This window comes from Haemaphysalis longicornis, unplaced genomic scaffold (assembly GCF_048455015.1).
Source record: "Haemaphysalis longicornis isolate Haplotype H1 unplaced genomic scaffold, Haemaphysalis longicornis Haplotype H1 scaffold_3, whole genome shotgun sequence".
In the NCBI taxonomy this organism is placed as follows: domain Eukaryota; kingdom Metazoa; phylum Arthropoda; class Arachnida; order Ixodida; family Ixodidae; genus Haemaphysalis; species Haemaphysalis longicornis.
Window position 1 is genome coordinate 95,648,597 of NW_027526335.1, and position 19,055 is coordinate 95,667,651.

The 19,055-nt window shown below is 47.7% G+C and overlaps 1 protein-coding gene across 3 annotated transcripts in view; it reads right to left on the reverse strand.

Annotated features, from left to right (window-relative positions):
• The window catches only part of LOC144174900 (alpha-tocopherol transfer protein-like), a 28,818-nt gene extending 10,884 nt beyond the window's left edge, over positions 1-17,934 (reverse strand). Inside the window, exons 1-3 of one of the 3 annotated variants that reach the window (XM_077703878.1) lie at positions 17,566-17,934; positions 7,796-7,974; positions 1,909-2,160 (exon numbers count right to left, since the gene is read on the reverse strand). In XM_077703878.1, the coding sequence (XP_077560004.1) occupies positions 1,909-2,160; positions 7,796-7,934 (391 nt within the window). In that variant the 5' untranslated portion in view covers positions 7,935-7,974; positions 17,566-17,934. Of the gene's footprint in view, positions 1-1,908; positions 2,161-7,795; positions 7,978-17,466 lie in introns of all 3 variants that reach the window. The other 2 variants (XM_077703876.1, XM_077703877.1) reach the window with 2 other exon arrangements.
• Positions 17,935-19,055: the final 1,121 nt, after the last annotated feature.

Consider the following 19,055-nt stretch of genomic DNA (forward strand, 5'->3'; position numbering starts at 1 on the left):
GGAGGTGGCTCACTATGTGCGACTGGTGAGCCAGATGCAGTCGGGCCATCGTTGCGGCCGTCGTGCGGCCGCACCCAATGAGAGCCCGAAGGTGTCGTTACTGAGAAAGTTTCCTCTTTCAAAGTCCCGAGGAGGCGCCAGTGGCAGTCCCGAGTATTTTGTGGGAAGCGGCGCTCCGCTACCGGCACCGCTGACCCGTGCGCTCTCTGCCTGGTAGACACATGTTGCCAGCGGTACCACCAGCATGGACGAGCGGAATCACGGGTGCTAAATGTTCCCACACCGCTGCACTGAGCATAAAAAATGCAATGTATAACGTAATAGCACTGTTCATTTTCACGTCAAGTTGATAAATGTTTTCTTTTCCTGCTCGGATTTCTCTTGCACATATCAAATCGGCCGGAGGGCGCCTACACAGGGAGGCAACCATGGAGCAAAAACAGTGGGCGGAGCGATGCCGACGATGCATCGCACGCGCGCATCGGACCATGTGTCTCAAATTCATAAGTACGACTAGTCGTTGCGACAGTCGTAACAATCAGTCGCATTCAATCGCGTGCTACCGTCGTGCATGTGCCTCGCGCTTGAGGGCCAGACAGATGAGCGGAGAGCGGTGCATATCCGAACGCCTCTTCCCTCTCTGGAAACCGGTCCGGCGGTGTTCAGGAGCACGAATGAAGGCTGCTGGACCGGTTTGGGAGAGGAAAAAAACATGTGCGGAAACGCGTCGCTCTCCGCACATGTGCCTGGCCCTTTACTGATGGGGGACCCACTGGTTGTCCACGCGTCGTTCACCAGAGGATGAACAGAGGGGAGGGGCGTGTAACAAAGGGGGTGAGGAAAGGAACCGGGGTTGCTGGGAGGGGCGGTGCCTAGTAGCTAGCCTTGATTTTTAAGCTCCACAGCAGTTGGGCATCACAAACTCTACTGCCAAGCTTGCTTCGGGCTCTTGAAATCCTCACGATGAAGGCGAATCATCGAGGGGGGATTTGCTTTCATTCATTTGGATTTGGCAAAGGATTTGCCAAAGTATTCATTCGTTTTCGCCAAAATGAAATGTTTTTCGCTAAGTTCTCACTTTTTTTAAGTTCGCTGCACTAAAAACGACAAAATGTCCTAGAAAGCTCGTTGTTTTAGAAAAGTTCTCCGCGGTCTCTTTGACACGAACAACTAGCAGAATTTTGTTTAGAGCAAACAACGGGCTAAAGCAGCACACAAAAATGGCGGGAAAATTTGCTGCAGTTTGCAAGAAAACTTATAGTGTGCGTTCAAAGGTTGCCAAGGAATCTGCTTCCCTTAAACATTCCTATAGAAGTTGCGTTTGCGGCGTATCTGCAATCGGTATTTAAATTACTATTTGGTCTTAACCCATGTAAGATACACTATGGTCTATAAGCAACGCCCTGAAAAAGGGGTCTTTATTGTATCACACCTCGCCGTGCACGGTGCGCCAGACACTCTGAACACGTGCGTTTTTTCCCCGGCGGCACTCAATTTGAACTGCCGGAGTCATTGGGAGGTGTAGTCTAACGGTACACTTTGTCTCGCTTGGGTGTTTTTTTTTTTTTTTTCTTTCGGCCATCTCCGCATTTACTCATGTCGGGTAACTGCGAAGGTACAACTATTGATTGATTGTGGGGTTTAACGCGCCGACGCAACGCAGGCGATGAGGCGCGCCGTAGTGGAGGGCTCCGGATTAATTTTGACCACCTGGGGATCTTTAACGTGCGCCGAAATCTCGTACACACGGGCGTTTTTGCTTTTCGCCTCCATCAGAAAAGCGGCCGCCGCGGCCGGGAGAGGTACAACTATTAAGTTTATTACATGCGCTGTACTGCAACTGGCCCTTGGTACAAAGAAACTCTTTCGAGGGTTGCGGTCTCGGTCTGACACAGTGGGTACTCTTACCTAGTTTCATCATGGCTACAGCCCTTCCCTGAGGATCTCGTTGCTTGGCGATCTGGATGAGACGATTTTGGACGATGATTTTATGGTACGGGATGTTGTGAGGAGACAAGTTGATAAAAACATCTGGAAGGCGCTTCCTCACACGGAAGTAGTTCCGGATGACCTCGAACGTCTCCTCCACGCGGTACTTCCGGCATCTTAGGTACTTGACCAGAAATGCGTCGTCCGCTGGACAGTCCAGTGACTTGTCACCTGTGCGCCGCATACAAACGAAAGCTCATTAATTAACTCCAATCAATCTGTGTCCTCTGAAGCAACAAATATAGATGAAGTTTCTCTTTCTCAATGCCTACGCTGTCAGGTTGTTATATAATCGGTATGAAAAAAAATGGGGGTGCAAATATTTTAACGGAACGCCTTACAATGAACGGGAACTATAACATTGTGCGATTTGTACTCCGTGCGATTAGATAACGCCCATAACAGTCCCGTACTGTGCTGACGTCCTCTTGTCGTTCGCTAGAACTAAACCTCACCGGAAGAATTATTGCAAAATCATTATCCGCCAATCTTGATATTTAGTGCTCCCTTTCATATTGCCGTGAACCTGGTCTTTGGTTTGCTCACTTATGTTTTGTTTTCAGCGCCTGGCCGCCCCCGCCTTTCTTTTCTTTTGTTTAGCGAAGCGCGCATTTCCTTCCTCTTTTTTATGCCACAATGGCAATCTTGTTTTGATAGGAAAAGAGGGTAGCTTTACACTCACTATGGCAGTCTTCTCTTGGTTAATTGTAAATGTTCTCGATTTAAATCGATGCGACTAGATGCGAGACCACAACATATAAATACCAGGAAGGCCAACACCGCGGCACTCGCTTTGCCGTCGCTCGTCTGCTTTATGCCGTATACTGTTGGCTCGTTCCATCTTTTGGTGAGGCAGTGCAAAGGCAGGCTGAAGGCCGCCACGTCGGGAACACAGGGCTTCGTATTAGAACACCAACCCTTATCTCCTTCCAAGTTATGTGGAACGTGGCAACATTATCTGAGCCACTTGAAAACCCGCATTTGCTAAAGCTCTGGTTCGTTTGCGGCCCAAATCTTGTACATAACTTCCTTCTAGTGGTCTACTTATTTAACGCCAATAGCGGCGTGCGCTCTTGGTTATTTTGAGACACGGACTGTTTCAAGGTAAAAAAAAAAACAATTTTTGTCTTCAGTGGTCCGTAAACACGCGTTATGGGAAGAAGGCATCATCCGTGGTCGCAAAAGTGAAACTCTTGGACCATAGGCGTAGAGTTTTCAATTTCCCGGTGGGGGCAAATACACAGGTGTATTAATATATATATATATATATATATATAGATATATATATATATATATATATATATATATATATATATATATATATATATATATATATATATATATATATATATATATATATATATATATATATATATAGCAGAGAAGGAATTCTTGGCTGCTGTTTAAATATTCAAAAACTTGGGTGCGACCACTTGGAAAACACTAACAAATACTTTATTTCGACAGTTTCGACCAGTGGCCTGGTCTGCTTCAGGGAAAATTCAGCAGACCAGCAGACCAGGCCACTGGTCGAAACTGTCGAAATAAAGTATTTGTTAGTGTTTTCCAAGTGGTCGCACCCAAGTTGTTGAATATATATATATATATATATATATATATATATATATATATATATATATATATATATATATATATATATATATATATATATAACTGGCATGCTGGCGATGGGGCCGAAGGCGTGGTGAACACAAAGTAAGAAACCTCGGTAACAGCAACAGCGGAGGGTTTATTTCGACGTTTCGACATCGAGACAAGTCTTCTACGGGAATGATGGCTTCGGTCGCTTCGGAAGAGAGCATATATGTCGAGAGTGGAAACCGGGTTTACGAATGGAAAACGATACCACACACAAACATACGTGAATAACACGAACACGAAGCGGGAATCTTCCTTATTATAAAAATGAACAAAAAATGAACAAAAAATAAACAATGAAGAGAGAGACGCCAAGATAGTTGAAAAAAAAAAAAGGAAGGAAGGGAGACGAAAAAGCACTGAACAGGAATTCGAGTGGTGGCGGAAACGCGAAGATCAACAGCGCCCGAAAGTGGGGTTGTAGAACAAAGGAGAGAAGGCAATATATCTTCCACCGCTAGCCGTCACCATGCAAACGCCCAGACGCTCGGAGGGATCGCGTTTCCGTTGATTGAAAGCGAGTGTCCCGCCATATGTTCGGAAAGTGCGAACAAGGCATTTTACAGCCCGTTTATGGGCCCTTTCCCGGAGCTGAGACAATTAAAGGACGTTTTGTGGTCGCGCAGTAGGAAACGGTCCGCCACCATTCCACCGTTCCCTCGCCGGACGGACGCCTTCCGAGAACGGGGCGCTAGGCCGAGTTTTCAGGTCTTTGTTAAGAGCTGCCACTTTGCAGCTCAGCGACAACCCTTGCGTCGTCGGTGTCTCCCCTCCGCTGAGTGGGGGATGCGGGGGGAGGGGGGGGGGGGGGGGGGGAAACAGCCAAACCAGAACGCAAGCTGGAACGGGATGGAGGCCGCTGGATGAAAGGCGCACTGCGTGCGCTCTCATCCAGCGGCCGTGGTTCGGTAGCCCGGCTTAGAAGACGACTGTAGGTGCAAGGGAGGGAAAAATAGATTTGCAAACCGTCAAAAATGTAACCAGTCCGCGGGGGCGAATAGTGATAACAGCGGCAAAGATATGTGCGCTCGAGAGAATTGTATTGCTTATTTTCCGTGTTATGCGCCATATCCAATTGAACGTTCAAATCTCCCAACCAATTTCTGAACACGTGTTTTGGGGAGAAGGTAAACAGAAGTTATTGCTGAAACAGCACCGGCACTAAGCAACATTACTTAATTGTAAGATTGTGATGGAGATTTAGAAAAGGTTTCCAAAGTTATAACACAATATTATAAAAGAGAGAATTGAAAAAAAAAAACGAGAAAAGGATAGGAGTGAACACGAAGAGCGGAAAAGGAGAGAAGGGAGAATAATGAAAACAAAAACGGAAAGACATCAGCAATGTGGGAAAAATCCACTGAACAAACGCTCACGTGCATGTGATTTCGAGAGTCCGGCTCCGGCTACATACACAGCGCCACTGATACGGTTAGGTAGATGACAATGTTTTAATCGCTGCAAGTGTGCCTGGGTCCTCATTTATACCTTTTTTGATTATATTGAATCGGTATATGAGGTATCATTCACGTTGTTTTCGTTCCCGGTTTGACCTGAACCCCGTCTCTAAGAGCGTGACGCTTAGTTTATCGAAAGAATGATCTGGAAGGCTGAGGTGTCTGGAGAGGGGCAGGGTCGGGCGCGTTTTGGAGTGCGCTTTGTGATTATTGAACCGGAGCCTGAAAGAGGTCCCTGTTTGCCCTATATATTGCATTCGACACACATTGCATTCAATCAAATAAATCACATTGGAAGTGTCACACGTCATGTTCCTGCGAATTTTTAAAGAGTACTCTGAGTTGGAGCTTTGAGCAGTGCTTGTCTGTTGCATTGTCTTGCAGACAAGGCACCGCGGTTTCAGGCATGGCCGGCATTCATTATGCGCGGACAATGAATTTCTCCTTGCGTTCACGAGTGTGTCTTTGAGGTTCCGGGATCGTCGGTAGACGACGCCTGGAACGGATGGAAACGCCCGTTTGAGGCGTTCACTTTGTTCGAGAATGTTGTAGTGCCGCTTCAAGATGTTTTTTACGTTAGGAAAGTTAGTGCTGTGCGTATGTCTGTTCGTTGTAAGTCGCGTTGTGGGGGACGGTTCGCAATTAGGTCCACGCGGTTGAGTGCTTCGGCCTTTTTTATGGCGTCATCAGTTACACGCGCTGGGTACCCCTGCCCCTCCAGCATGGTTTTTAAATTTTTGGCGTTGGTAGTGAAATCTTCCGATTTTGAGCAGATTCGTTTGAAACGGTGGGCCTCCATGGCTATAAGGAATGCTATTTTTACAGTGACGTGGGTGGTCGCTTTGGTAATGCAGATATTGCTGGCGATCCGTTGGCTTCCGATACAGCTTTGTCGTGAGTTCACCGTCTTCAATTTTCACGGTCACATCCAGGAAGTTTATGCTCTCTTGAGAGTAGGTGTGAGTGAAATTGATGTTCAGGTGTGCAGAATTGTAACAGTCGATGAAGTGGAGGAGCTCGTCCTCGTTGTAGGTCCAAATAAAAAAGATATCGTCAATGTACCTTTTGTACAGGAGGGGTTTTAAGTGGGTTCAGACAGGAATGTGGCCTCTAACTTCCCCATAAACAGGTTGGCGTAGCTTGGTGCCATCTTGGTTCCAATGGCGGTTCCACTAACTTGCCGAAAGTACTCGTTGTTGAATTCAAATGAATTTAGTTCTAAGACGAGGGCCGCTAACCTCGTAGTTGCGAGGTTAGCGGCCCTCGCGTAAGGTTACACCGCATACACGCACACGCCGGCATGGTTATCGCCTCCTCCGCAGAAGTGGCGCAAGGAGGGGAGCGGTTCCTTATTGAGGCTGCAACCGTGGCCGCCGAACCACGTGCACTTGTTTCGAGGAAGTCGCTTCCTTTACTAGTTGCCGACGACTGGGGGGTCCGCAGAACAGCCGGCCGGCCCCATTTTCCGCCTTTGCCGATGCCTACACTGCGTGGAGGCTGGAGCGTTGGGTTACTGCGGCTTCCCTGTGTCCCACTGGATTGAAGGCCGCACGCTTCCCCACCGGCCGCCTCCTTTCCAGCTTCCTCACCGTTTCTACGAACCGTGTGTGTGCGTGCGCGCACGGCTCAGGACGCATTCCGAGAACAGTTCGCCGGCAGCTTCCGAGGCATCACGGGTACGTGTTCGTTTGGGTATCGGAGGGTCCTGTCAGCATGCAGCATTTCGGGACGTTCCGCGTGCGTCACGACGAACGGTTTTAGGCCATCGACTGATTTGTAGTGGGGGTGCGACCTTTGACGTCACGTTTATGCGCGGAGCGCAGGCTTGGAAACAAGTCAAAGATCCTCAGAGGTGCAATAAAGCCTCTTCGCCCCTAACTGATTTCGGAAAGGGGGACCGCATGCATGCTGCGGAGCATCGAATAATAACGACGAGTGCCCTCTTATTTCTTCTTTACTGCTTTTTTACTGTTTTTACTGTCTTTTTTTTTACTGTTTTTTCAGTATCGAAATTCGCACCCCCCCCCCCAAAAAAAAAAAAAAGAGAAAAAAAAAACAGTCTCTGGGACCGCGCTTATGCACCCAGCCAGGGTTGTGTGGAAGACGTTCACGCTTTCATTGTTTTTCTGGGAAAACCGAGATGTCGCAAATTTAATTAAGCGCACAACGGGCGGAGAGCCGCACCTTTGCGGTCTTGCAATGCCAGCAGAAAGGCCGATAATTTGTATGGGAGTATTGAAAGACGCGTTTTCCTGTGCGACTGCGTCGAAGGGGCCTGAGAGACGTCGATGTTTCTCTTGTAACGCCGGCGAAATGTCAGTTGTCAGGGGTAGTTACCGCTTTAGAGCGTGCAAGAGCGGGTGCGTACTGGTCGGTATAGTGACACTAGCTGCGGGGTCATTACAGGTTTCACCAACTATCAATAGGATGGCCCCGGCTGGCCGGACGAAGAGAGTTCCACACGAACTTCCCCGGTGGGGGCGTCGCCCCCACCGGGGAAGCTCGGTGGGGGCACGCGCCCTGTTGCCCCCACGTAGTTGACGCCTATGTCTTGGACCCATTACATACAGCGGAGGGTTTTGTTTACAACCTCTTCCCTCATTCTTCTCTATGTATTGTGACGTCTAAGCGACTTCCGTTCCGCACTGAGGTTTCAGATAATTTCGTGCAACCGCTCTCTGCTGGCTCACCGGCGATGAGCTGCCTCAGGAGTGCTAGAGAGCGCTCTTTGACTTCAGGCGTTTCTCCCAACTCTGTCCTGGCCACGAGTTCCAAGTCTGGCAGACCCACGCCGACGTCTGGGTTCCCGCTTTCCTCGGACTTCGTCATGGCACGTCCCCTTGTATTACCTTGAGAGAGTGCCGCACTGCTGCTGCGTGTAAGCAAAGAAAGGCAATAATGGACCTACATGGATGAAGAACAGGTATTAATTACCCCTTCACGCCGAATGCTTCCTTTTTCCAAAACGTGCACTCGTTCGTTTATGTAGAACTTGTTTAGAACCAAGACCGGAGTCCACTCTTACTTCGTTAGCTCCAGGTCCGGTACAAACAATGCTCGCGTATAGACCTTCCTATAGTGCCCGATGAGCACGTCTTGTTAGAGGCCATGCAGACAAAACACAACTTTGGTTCATTCGAAAGATTGCCTCCTTGGAATCATACTGGCACCAGTTTTAACGCAAACTTCGCTAAATTTAGCTATATAATTAGGAAAAAAGGAATGACCATGCAACTCACTAGCGCATTTCCCGCCCTAGAACCTATGGCGTAATATGCACAGCTGTACGACTGGCTGATGCCGTCTAAAGCAAACGCAAGTTAGGGCTTATAAGCTTGCAGAACGAGCTATTTGCGCTTACATTCAACGCATATTCATTTTATAGCAGTAACAATGGTGGTGCAAACACTAGACGCTCCGACATTACCCGTGAACATAGAAATACCAGTGCGTACTGCGGTTCGTACTGCGCGCACTACGCTTGTTAAAGCTGTACAGCAGCCCAATGCTTTGGGGTTGTCTCATACGACACTGGCCGATCGGCGTAAGAGACATTGTCTTACGTGACCCTGTTTGTCGAGCACCGCATGTTTCACGAAACTATTACTTTGTACTGCAGCAAATACAAGCCAGGTGCAAATACAGTCAAAAGCAAAGCAAGGGTGGACAGTGGTCGACGCAGTATGGTGGCGCAATCTAGAATTACTGACGGTAAACAAGGCGTCCTAGCAGCGCACTACACACTAAACTTTTTTACACCCTTTTGGGCCGAAAAGGGTGTAAAAATCTTGTCCCATGGCTAACACCCTTAAAAGGTGTTTTGGCAAAAAAAGGGTGTATGGATGAAAAAAGGGTGAGGAGCTCAACACCTATAAAAAGGGTGTTGAGGATGCTCAACACCCTAAAAAAAGGGTGTGTAGTCCAACACCGTTTTTTTTTTAGGTGATGGCATGCGCAGAGGCAATGTCAAACGGCGGAGCGCGCAGCATTCAACGCAAACAGCCAATACGTACAAAGTTACAGTTGGAACACGGGATGCAAGCGGTACAGGGAGTGCATACTTACTTAGCAATACATGTGCTGTTCTTGCTTTTATACCCAGCAGAGGAAAGCCCCCAGATGGAGTCAGTGGGCTTGTCGCAAAAAACTGATATTTTAGCGCTAATTTTGGAAGTATGGATTTTACTACGAGAATATACAAATCAGCACGTGGATTTGCAAAAACTTTTTAATTACGCGGTAGTTTTTCTGATCCGTAATATAAATAATTTTATTAAATATCATACAAATCTTCCCTGCCACCTCAACACCTTTCAAAAAGGGTGTTCATTATTTCAACACCCTTTTTCCCAGAAGGGTGTAAAGCTACAAATTAGGGTGTTTGAAACTAAGAAACAGGGCGTAAAGAAAAAAAGGGTGTAAGAAAAGACCGCCAACGAAGAAAAAAGGTGGAGAGACCTCCAATTTTGGAGGCATTTTGTACCTGTTTACACGGGTGGACTGAACATTCTCTACAAGCGGGCGGGGGGGGGGGGGAGGGGGTTGTGCCTCAGGATGTTTACAGCAATGTGAATTGGCATAATTTATTACCAGTGAAGCTCGTTAAGCTTCAGGAGGTAGTTTCGGCAGCATTACCAAAAAAATACAAAGAAAAAACTGGGGCGCCTGTAAAGGGTGCACCACCGCAGATAGGGTATTATGACAGTGAAGTCGGCTTTCGAGCTTGTTAGAGTGTGAGCACAAGGGGCGTATGCGTATCCGCACCTCTTACTGTACCATTTCAAAGGTACTAGTCTTTTTTAGATTCTAAAAGGTAAAAAAATTCGGGCAGCTTGCAATAGTGGTGCAAGGCTGGAGAAACAGCAACGCTGGGGGCCTACCTACCTTGTTTCCCTCTTGGATCTCCTGGAAATGGGGAGGGGGGCGGGGAGGCGGGCACACTGGAACAGCCTTGTAAAATCTGGTTAAATTTGGCCTCATCCCTGAGCGGTCATCCTGGCTTAGCAAGAACATTGTAAACCTTAGCAAACATAACAAAACCTAGCAACACCGGAAGAATCTAGGTCGACCCCCAGCTCCGCTGTTCTTTTTTTGCAACTGAACACCTATTTCACACCGTTTCAACATCCTACAGAAAGCCAAGCGTGTTGCAGTTCGTAAACATCCTTTTCGCCACACGACTACAGTCTTCTTAATTTTTAAGGTTCAAATTGGTGTTTCACGTGAAAAAGGTAAACTTGGGGCATGAGGTGCACCCAATAAGGAAACGAGCGATCATTGCATATGAGCAATTATTTTTTTTTGTTGCGTTTGGAAATTTCTTGCGAGTAGAGGAGTATATGAGGGGATGTCTTCTTCTTTACAGTGCTATTATGCATCCGAACATGGCCTTATTCAATGAACAGCTGAACACCTTTTCCACACCCTTTCAACACCCTAAGAAAAACCAAGGGTGTTGAAGTTGATCAACACCCTTATTTTCAAACAAAAAGGGCGTAGAGCTAGAAAAAGGGTGTTGAGACTCAAGAAAAAGGGTGTAAAGGCCTCCCAACACCCTTTTTCCACCTATGCTACGCCCTTTTTGGCTAAAAGGGTGTAAAAAAGTTTAGTGTGTACCGTTCACTTGAAGATCTGTCCTGGATACGTCATCGCAGATGTCACGGAACACTCAATTTGGCAGGAGAAAAAAAGATTTAACATAAAATGACCAATTTCTCAGGGAATAAAGCATCTTTTGCTGCCGGACAAGCACTGGGGGCACTATAAAGCGCCAAATCTTTCGAATCGAACAAACTTGTATTTTGTCTGCATGGCCCATTTAAGGAAGGCGTGATCTACGCAAAAACAAAGCGGTAAGGTGCGGATTGATTTGGCTGAAGCCAGGCGCTTGGCGTAATCCTGCTGTGAAACGCGTACTCGGGCGCCCTTACGTCCCATGTCTAGGCTCGACAGCTTTGGACTCTCGTACGCGATAGGGACCACTAAAAGCCCAATCACATTGGCGCGTAGTTACGACGTGTTCGCGCATCCATGTAGCTCGGCGTCAGCGCGCCCGGATGGACGTACTCCGCCGTACGGCAAATGCCCTGGTACGTGCCTGTTGCGCCGAAGAATGTGCGAACCAGATACACGCGCACTGCTACTGCCAGCACGGTGCGCTGTAACGAGTACCACCCGCCCGTCTAATACGACGGCTGGCCGGATCGCGAAGTAGGTAAGGAGAACGGGGCATGGTGTATTCCCAATGCAATTCGTTCTAGGCTAAAAAGGGGTTGTCATGTTAAGAATAGAACTCCTGTTTATGCCTTCCTACGTTCGGATGGAATTTGATGGTTTTTAATAGTGACGGCACGCTTCGGTTGAAGTGGGTTCGCCCTCGCGGCTACGGCAGATGCCATAGGGTTCCTCGCCCTCGCCGGCATGGTGCGCGGTAGCGCGTACTTCTACGCAAGATCGTTATTACGCGCTTATGTGGTTAGGCCTTAATAGATAACCGCCAACAGGCACTTTATAATAGCCCTAGCAGGTAGCTAACCGCATTCTTCTCTTTTTGATTTAATACAACGCAATTTCTATGAAAAATTAAGTCTACCAGAGCTCGCTTTCTCGCTTTTTTCTCTTGTCACAGACAGTACACTCTGTTTTTTTTTTTTTGCTACGCAATCGTGTGTATGCATGGACCATTCCGCACCCACGTACCTACGTCCTGAAAGTATTTTACCACAACTTTATTCTGTTCGATAAACCTTCCACAAAGCGCTGAATATTTTTGGGCACTTACTGTGCTGGAGTTTCTTAAAAATGTCGCTTAGCAGACTGGCGTATACTCTCTGTGTAAGAAGGAACTTATCCTACGGTTTTATATATACCTAGCTCCAAGAAGGATCACTGATGTTTTCACGCGCTCCAAGACACGCGGTAGTTGGTGTCACCAAAAATGGAAGACGCATTGCTCGATCGTTGAGAATTCGTTAGCATAGCACTCCTCTCCCTCTAAAACTGGTGCACACACGCTTCGTTCCTGTCTCGGAAGACCTCAACTCAGCGTTTCTTCCACGCCCGTCACGCGACCAATCCGCGCACTGTGCCAACCGTGCCTTGATATCTTCCTGTCTCAGCGGTCAGCTTTGGTGGCTTAGTGGCGACGTTGCCCGCTCAGTCGGGGAGGTGGCGGCGTGTCATTCTACTTTATTACGTACTTGTTCAGCCGCTGTTGGGTTCGAAAACATCCGCAACCACTTCAAGAATGTGCGGTTTCATCATTGCCTCTGCATTGCACCCTGCTCGACCAAGCGGCGGCGACCACGAGGCGGACATCAGAGCCGAACCACGCTGAACCTGGCATCACATGAAGTGTTTTCGCTCTGCGAGGAATTCGTGTGAGCGGCCGTGGACATACGATATCCCAACAAATCGCGCGGGGCTACGTGGCCGACAATGCCAGCGCACGCACGTGTGTGTTATGATGCCTTCGCAGGTGGTGTGATGGTGGCGTGATGTGTGCACCACAATGGAAAAGCGCGCCACATTGCGGAGGATCCATTGCAGTGAAGGTGACCCTGTGAATTACGAAGAATGAGGCAAGGACCGTGCAAGACCGCAAGCGACGAATGATCGCCTTGAGAGAGGCGGTTGTGCATCGGATAATTGGCCGGAAGGAACACGGGCCGGACATTTCGTCTGCAGCCAATGGGAAGTTCACGAAAGGGAAAGTGCTGTTCTTTGATTGGGCCGCAGGGAATCCTTTGTGTTTAGAAAGCTTGTATAACCTCTTGTAAATACACTGTAAATAGAGCAGGAGACTTATTAAACACTCTCTTCTCTCAGATGTCGTGGTTGTCTGATCCTCAAGGTGCCAGCAGATAACGAGTTCGTCTTCATTCCCTATGTCAGCGGCATCCATCTGCCGCTCAACCAGCAAGGCGAACGTAAAGAAGAAAAGGGAAGAACTTGACTGCCGCCCCATAATTTTTCGAGGCGAGAGATTGTGATCTTTCACTTCGTTCTTTCGCCACCGCCTCCGTTGAGCAGCGCACTTGCAAAACCAATCTATTCGTATAATCAGCTTCAGCCCATGCACAGCTCCTACGTATCCCGTTTGCAACAGCTTGAAAACCCTTCCACTCAGACGCATACTGACACTTAAGTACTGCTCTACCGCCTTCTATCTCATGTCATGTGCAACTCACCAACTCTAACATTACCAGATCTTCTGAACATCATAACCTCATCCTTCCGAAAGCGCACACTAATAATGTCAAACAAACAGTTCTGTTTTCAGGCATAACATTTTGGAATACAATACCGATTGAAATATAAATTGTCCGGTTCCTTAAGCTCTCTTCATTTAAGATTAAAAAAGGTTTTTCTTTGGAAGATATTCGGATCGCAGCACTTAACGCATCAGTGTGTATAATTATTATGTAAACATTGTACGTAGTCTAAACAACCCACACATTACATTAGTATTATGCTGTTTTCCTGGCATGTTTTTGAATTTTATTGTATATTTTCTACTGTAATGGATTGATTGAAGACACGTTTATTCCATTTTCTTGCGCTTGAGCGCTGCTATTGATAGATGGGTCGGTAGGGGATTGGTAGGGAAGGGGAAAGTGGGAAAGGATAATGCCGCCATTCACTGTGTCAGCGGCCTGGACGCAACACTATGGTCGCCTGGAGTGATAGCCACCGTACTGTCCTGCGCGTCGCGACAAAGCCGGTCGCCAACGACTGGTGCTGCGGGGTCCAACAGAAAAAGCAGCAGGGTGCGGAAGCTGCTACACCTGTATGAATTTATGTACCATCTAACGTTGTTACAGGAGGTCCCCCCCGACAGTGTTTAACTTTGGGAACCTCCTTATGGATGCAGTAATTATTGTCTCTCAGAGTAAAACTATATTTTCCAATAAACCTTCAACCTCCATCGGATCCTTCGTCTTCCCCTATTTCGTTTCCCATTTCTTGCTAGCCATTTCGTTAAACGGTAGGTCCATCCGTTGATGTCATTCGCTTAATATGACCTCTTCTTTCTTACGCTAAACTTGAGCGGAATGTCTTCGACCTGAACTTGTTATAAATGCATTACAATTTTCTTCTGCATAATTCTTACCATATTCCTTTCCGTGGCTTGTTGCACCGACTTTAGCCTCTATTCAAGGTATAAGTAAAATCGCAAGTTTCTGCTCGGTATGTCGCCGCCAGAAGTACATATTGTTTGCATACCAGTCTTTTTTATTGCCAGAACTAATTACTGCTCATTATTTCAGAATACTTACCAACTGCAGTTCAGGTGAGACTGGTTCTGCGTTAAGTGTCCTTCACATTATTTGTATCAGCATACTAATAACCTACCTAACACCCCTGTCACACGGGCACTTTCAATCGCGATTGAGTCGATCCGGATCGAGCTCAATCCGGATCGGGCGCATGCTACACGGCAGTTTCAATCGCGATCGAGCTCGATCCCGCTCGAACTCAATCCTGGTTTCTCAAGCGCGATCGAGGCTTCCAAGCGCGATCGACCGAAAGCGGCGCTTCTCTCGTCCTCGCTCAGTAAAGACACATAAGGTGAAAACTACAACGCCACAAATTGCGTCAAATAACTTGACCGAAATAAGCGTGCGGTAACGTTTCCATAGTTACGTATACCTACTACCGCGCGAAGTTACCAGACGCCGGCCGCAAGTACATTGTTAGCGCCATGTGGCGTACACGAGTGCAATCGGTGCAACTTCTCGATCGTGATTGAAACGGGCCGTGTAGCAGCGGCAGTGCGTCGAGCGCGCTCGAAAACTCGATCACGATTCACTTCAATCGCGATTGAAAGTGCCCGTGGGAGAGGGGTATAAGGTAGTTATAAACCCTTACTCTCTCAAGACATTCGGTACCTACCTGGAAGACGTATATTTTTTGTATGTCTGATCGAGGGAACATTTTTAAATGCAGAGCATTTCAGTAACTCACGATGTCACCCGCGTTGGCGTCCGTAGTCCGCACGCTCACTGCGCATGCGCGTCGAGTCGAGGCGATAGCGAACACTCTCTCGCGAGGGGCATTGGATTGGATTCGATTGGATTGGCTTGGATTGGCTTGGCTTGGCTTGGATTGGATTTGGATTGGATTAAAGTGGATTGCGTTGGATTGTGTTGCGTCATAGCCGCGGCACGTTGCGTCATAGCCGCGGCAGACGCGCTGGGGCCGGCGCATGTGCAGTACTCTCTCTTCCGCGCTTTCCTCTCCTTCGGGCGCGCTGCGCATATAACCGGTGTGCCGTTCTCCGGCGAAGCAACATCCGCGCTTGGCTCAAACACCTAGAGTCCACGCCACTTTACAAGTACGCCAACGTCGTCGACTGGGACCGGCTTACGCAGTCCCCTCAACGTATATAAGCGGCGTAGCGCGCGTTCGGAGTTCAGTCAAGGGCGTCTTTGCTTGGCTTTCACTTGACGTGACGCTTTGCTTGACTCGAGTAGATGCGACGCATTTACTCGAGTTCCCCCCGTGGGAAGATGGGGGCGGCTTTTTTTATTTTGGTGTTTATTTTTAACCCTACAAATACAATTTCCGAGCACAATTGTTTAAGCATGTTCTGACAGTTCTGACCTGTCTTACTGAGCAAGACGGCGTCATGCCCGAACAAACAGCCAGAGCACTTCGGCAGAGATTCGTCGACATCATCGTCGAAAGAATTACTATTTGAAGCAAGCATTTCAGATCTTTCGAAACATCCGTAACCACAGCCCTAAGGCGACTAAGTTCAAGTGACATCACGTAAAACCATTACAGAATGTCCGTACCCAAACAGATTTTAATATTATTCTATGAAGGGCGAAGGAGGAAGAGATTATTCTTACTAGGGAAACGAGTTAAATTTCGGGAATTAGTTTATTCACACCCAAAAACAAAAGCACTTGCATGATGTATACAACCGTGGCGAACGAGGCGGCGCCGGTTGTCCTGCCTTTCCTCTTGCGAGGTCTCTAACATTGCCCCTGTGGCTTAAAAACAGGGCAGTAGGCCTAGTTCAGATTCATTTTTATCAGCAGCACTCTATCGAAGTAAAACAAAGCGCGGCATTCTAGCGCAACCTTGACGACTCTTTAATTACCTCCGGAAAGACGCTGTCTACGCGGAATGGTTATCGATTATTGCATTGAACAAATGATAGCTTCGGAAACGAATAAGGGTAGATACTAACACGTCAGAACTAAGGTGCGAAGAATGTGGATGGAGCGAGAGACTAATTGTCACCACCAAATTGGAACTAAAAAGAGCTACAATGCACCACTCATGAAAAGTCATGACCTGTACCTCTTGTATACGTTCTGCAATGGCCATCAACAGAGAAGTAGCAGATTTCTCAAATTACACCAAGAAATATTTTTCCCAGCATTTTTGTAATTATCAAACAACGGGGCTCTAAGTAGAGATATTGAAGTGAGACTAAATGACTAATTTCGCGCTACTGTCCCGAATTCTGAGCCCTGTAAGCACCCCTCGCCTTCGCTGAAAAGGGTCAATAAACGCGCTTTATAACCACCGAGTAAGTAATAGCTTGGCAAATGAGAATTTCCCCATTCCATGATCAGTGCTTAATTTTAGACGTTCCGGGTTCCGCTAATGTATTCCTAACGCAAATTAAACATATAAAATATTTATCTCCCAGCGTCTTTCACATTTCAATGGCACCAGCCGCGGTGGCTCAGTGACTAAGGCGTTGTGCTGCTGAGCACGAGGTCGCGGGTTCGATTCCCGGTCACGGCGGCCGCTTTTTTGATGGAGGCGAAAAGCAAAAACGCCCGTGATCGAGATTTCGGCGCACGTTGAAGATCCCCAGGTGGTCAAAATTAATCCGGAGCGCTCCACTACGGCGCGCCTCATCGCCTGAGCAGCGTTGGCGCGTTAAACCCTACAATCAATCAATCTACATTTCAATGGCGATTTTGTTTTGCAACTGAATTCCTCTGACGCCTTTCTTTACCATGAAATTTTCATTTTACGATGTGTAATAAACATCGGTGCGAGAAAACAATTTTTTGTCGGATTTGGCGGGCTGCTGCTTAAGGCTACCCATATCTAGAGAGTCACAGCGCGTCCTGCACAAACACCAGTTCACGCACAAACAATTAGGCACCCAAGTAAAGTTAGAAACAAAGAAAATCGATTCCAAGATACATCAGCAAAGGTAAAATACCTCTGAATTCCTCGCGAGTGATTATACTTTTGCTCTGGTCACATAGAAATATAGATTACTATAAACGATAGAAACAGGCGAACCGTTATCGATCCGACCAATTTTATTCTATCTTTTGTACACGCTCAACGATATGGTTCGGTAACCACGGTGTGACAAACTTACCATTCGACCTGGCTATCCGTTTGCTTCCCAACACACGTGTACTCGGGCGTCTTGCAGGCGAAGCCCTCGAACAATACACGCGGCTTATACACAACGTACCTGTTCCAGCCCGGCCGGCGAACTGCCCGCTGTAGCCGACTGTCCGCTGCCTTTTCCGCTCTGGGTAATTTCCTTCGCCGATTCGATCACACAAGCGGCTGTACGAGAAAACGTTTACGCTTGCGTGGCCGATAACGAGATGGTCACACGAGCAGCTACACAGTCGTATATCGCTCTCTCCTTGTGCCCGAGTGTCCCCCACTACACCGCAGACGGGCGATAGACGTTACAGTAATTCAGTTCGCCGCAAGTAAGACATATCGCCCCGCACGCAGCAAAACGTCCCACTGAAATCCGTCTGTCCCACTCGGTGGCGTCTTTCAAAACAAACCGCCGCGCGTCGTTCGAGGCGCTCTCTCGTCATCGCGTCAGGCCGTAGCCCTCAGGGCCACCTCGCAACAATCTGCCGCCACGCGACTTTCCTGTTTTTTTGCTCGCAGCTGCCGGCGCGAAATGCAATACTATCGCCGGTCAGGGCTGACTTCACGGCCGCCCGCATGTGTTTTTGTTTTGGTCTCTTAGTCCGAACGCCCGTTTCCATCGCTGAGTTTCAAGGGCATTGCACAGTATTTGCATTAGCTATCAGGCCCCTCCTCAGCCTTCCCTGTCAGCCGACCTCCGAAGCGGAGGCTGAGGCGCCGAAGGATGATAGCTAAACCAGTTGTCTCGTGCCGGAATGAAAGCGAAACTGCATCCAGAGTCCTTGCACGGGCGCTTTACTTTTATTATTATTATTAGGCGCGAAGCAGCTGACCTCTTTATCCATTTTAAGCTAATACATGGACAAACTAACAGTGCGGATATTCCATCCGAGCTGCAACTGACAGTTCCTCTTAAACCACGAGAAAATGACATCCTTTTCGTACTCTCAGCGCCTGAAACAGACGCTGTCCGCGGTTCCGGCTGAGGGGCACATATGTAACCTCTATTCTGCAGACGTAGATATATTTAAAAGCTCACTCCATGCGTTCAGTACAGACGCTAGAAGAGCTACCACATAAGACACTCGCACATATTGTCCTTCATAGCAACATACTGTATGTTTCTCTCTTTCGTAGCAAGCAATTCATCTTTTTAGTACTAGTTTGACGCTTGTTACGTTGCTTCTTCTAACGCTGTCGTGCTCTCTGCAAAGTATGCGACCCACGGAATTTTATTTTATTCATGATAAGGATCGTTGTTGTAAGTTTACATGTCTATCTGTGTTATAGAGACGTTCTTTTTAATCTGCAGGCTGTATATACAGAGGTCGGTGGATTTACTCGTGAGTCCACTCACTCAGACTCATTTGCACTCAAGCTCACGCGTGAGTTTGAGTTTAAGTGAGCACTAGGCCGGTGTGGCATGATGAGTTTGAGCTGGAGTGAGCCCGAGTGGGTTTGAGCACGACTGAGCTTGAGTACGCTCGAGGCCGAGTGAGTTCTCAGCCCATTTTGAGTCCTGAGTTCATGTTGAGTTTGGAGTCCATTTGAGTTTTGTGTTCATTTTGA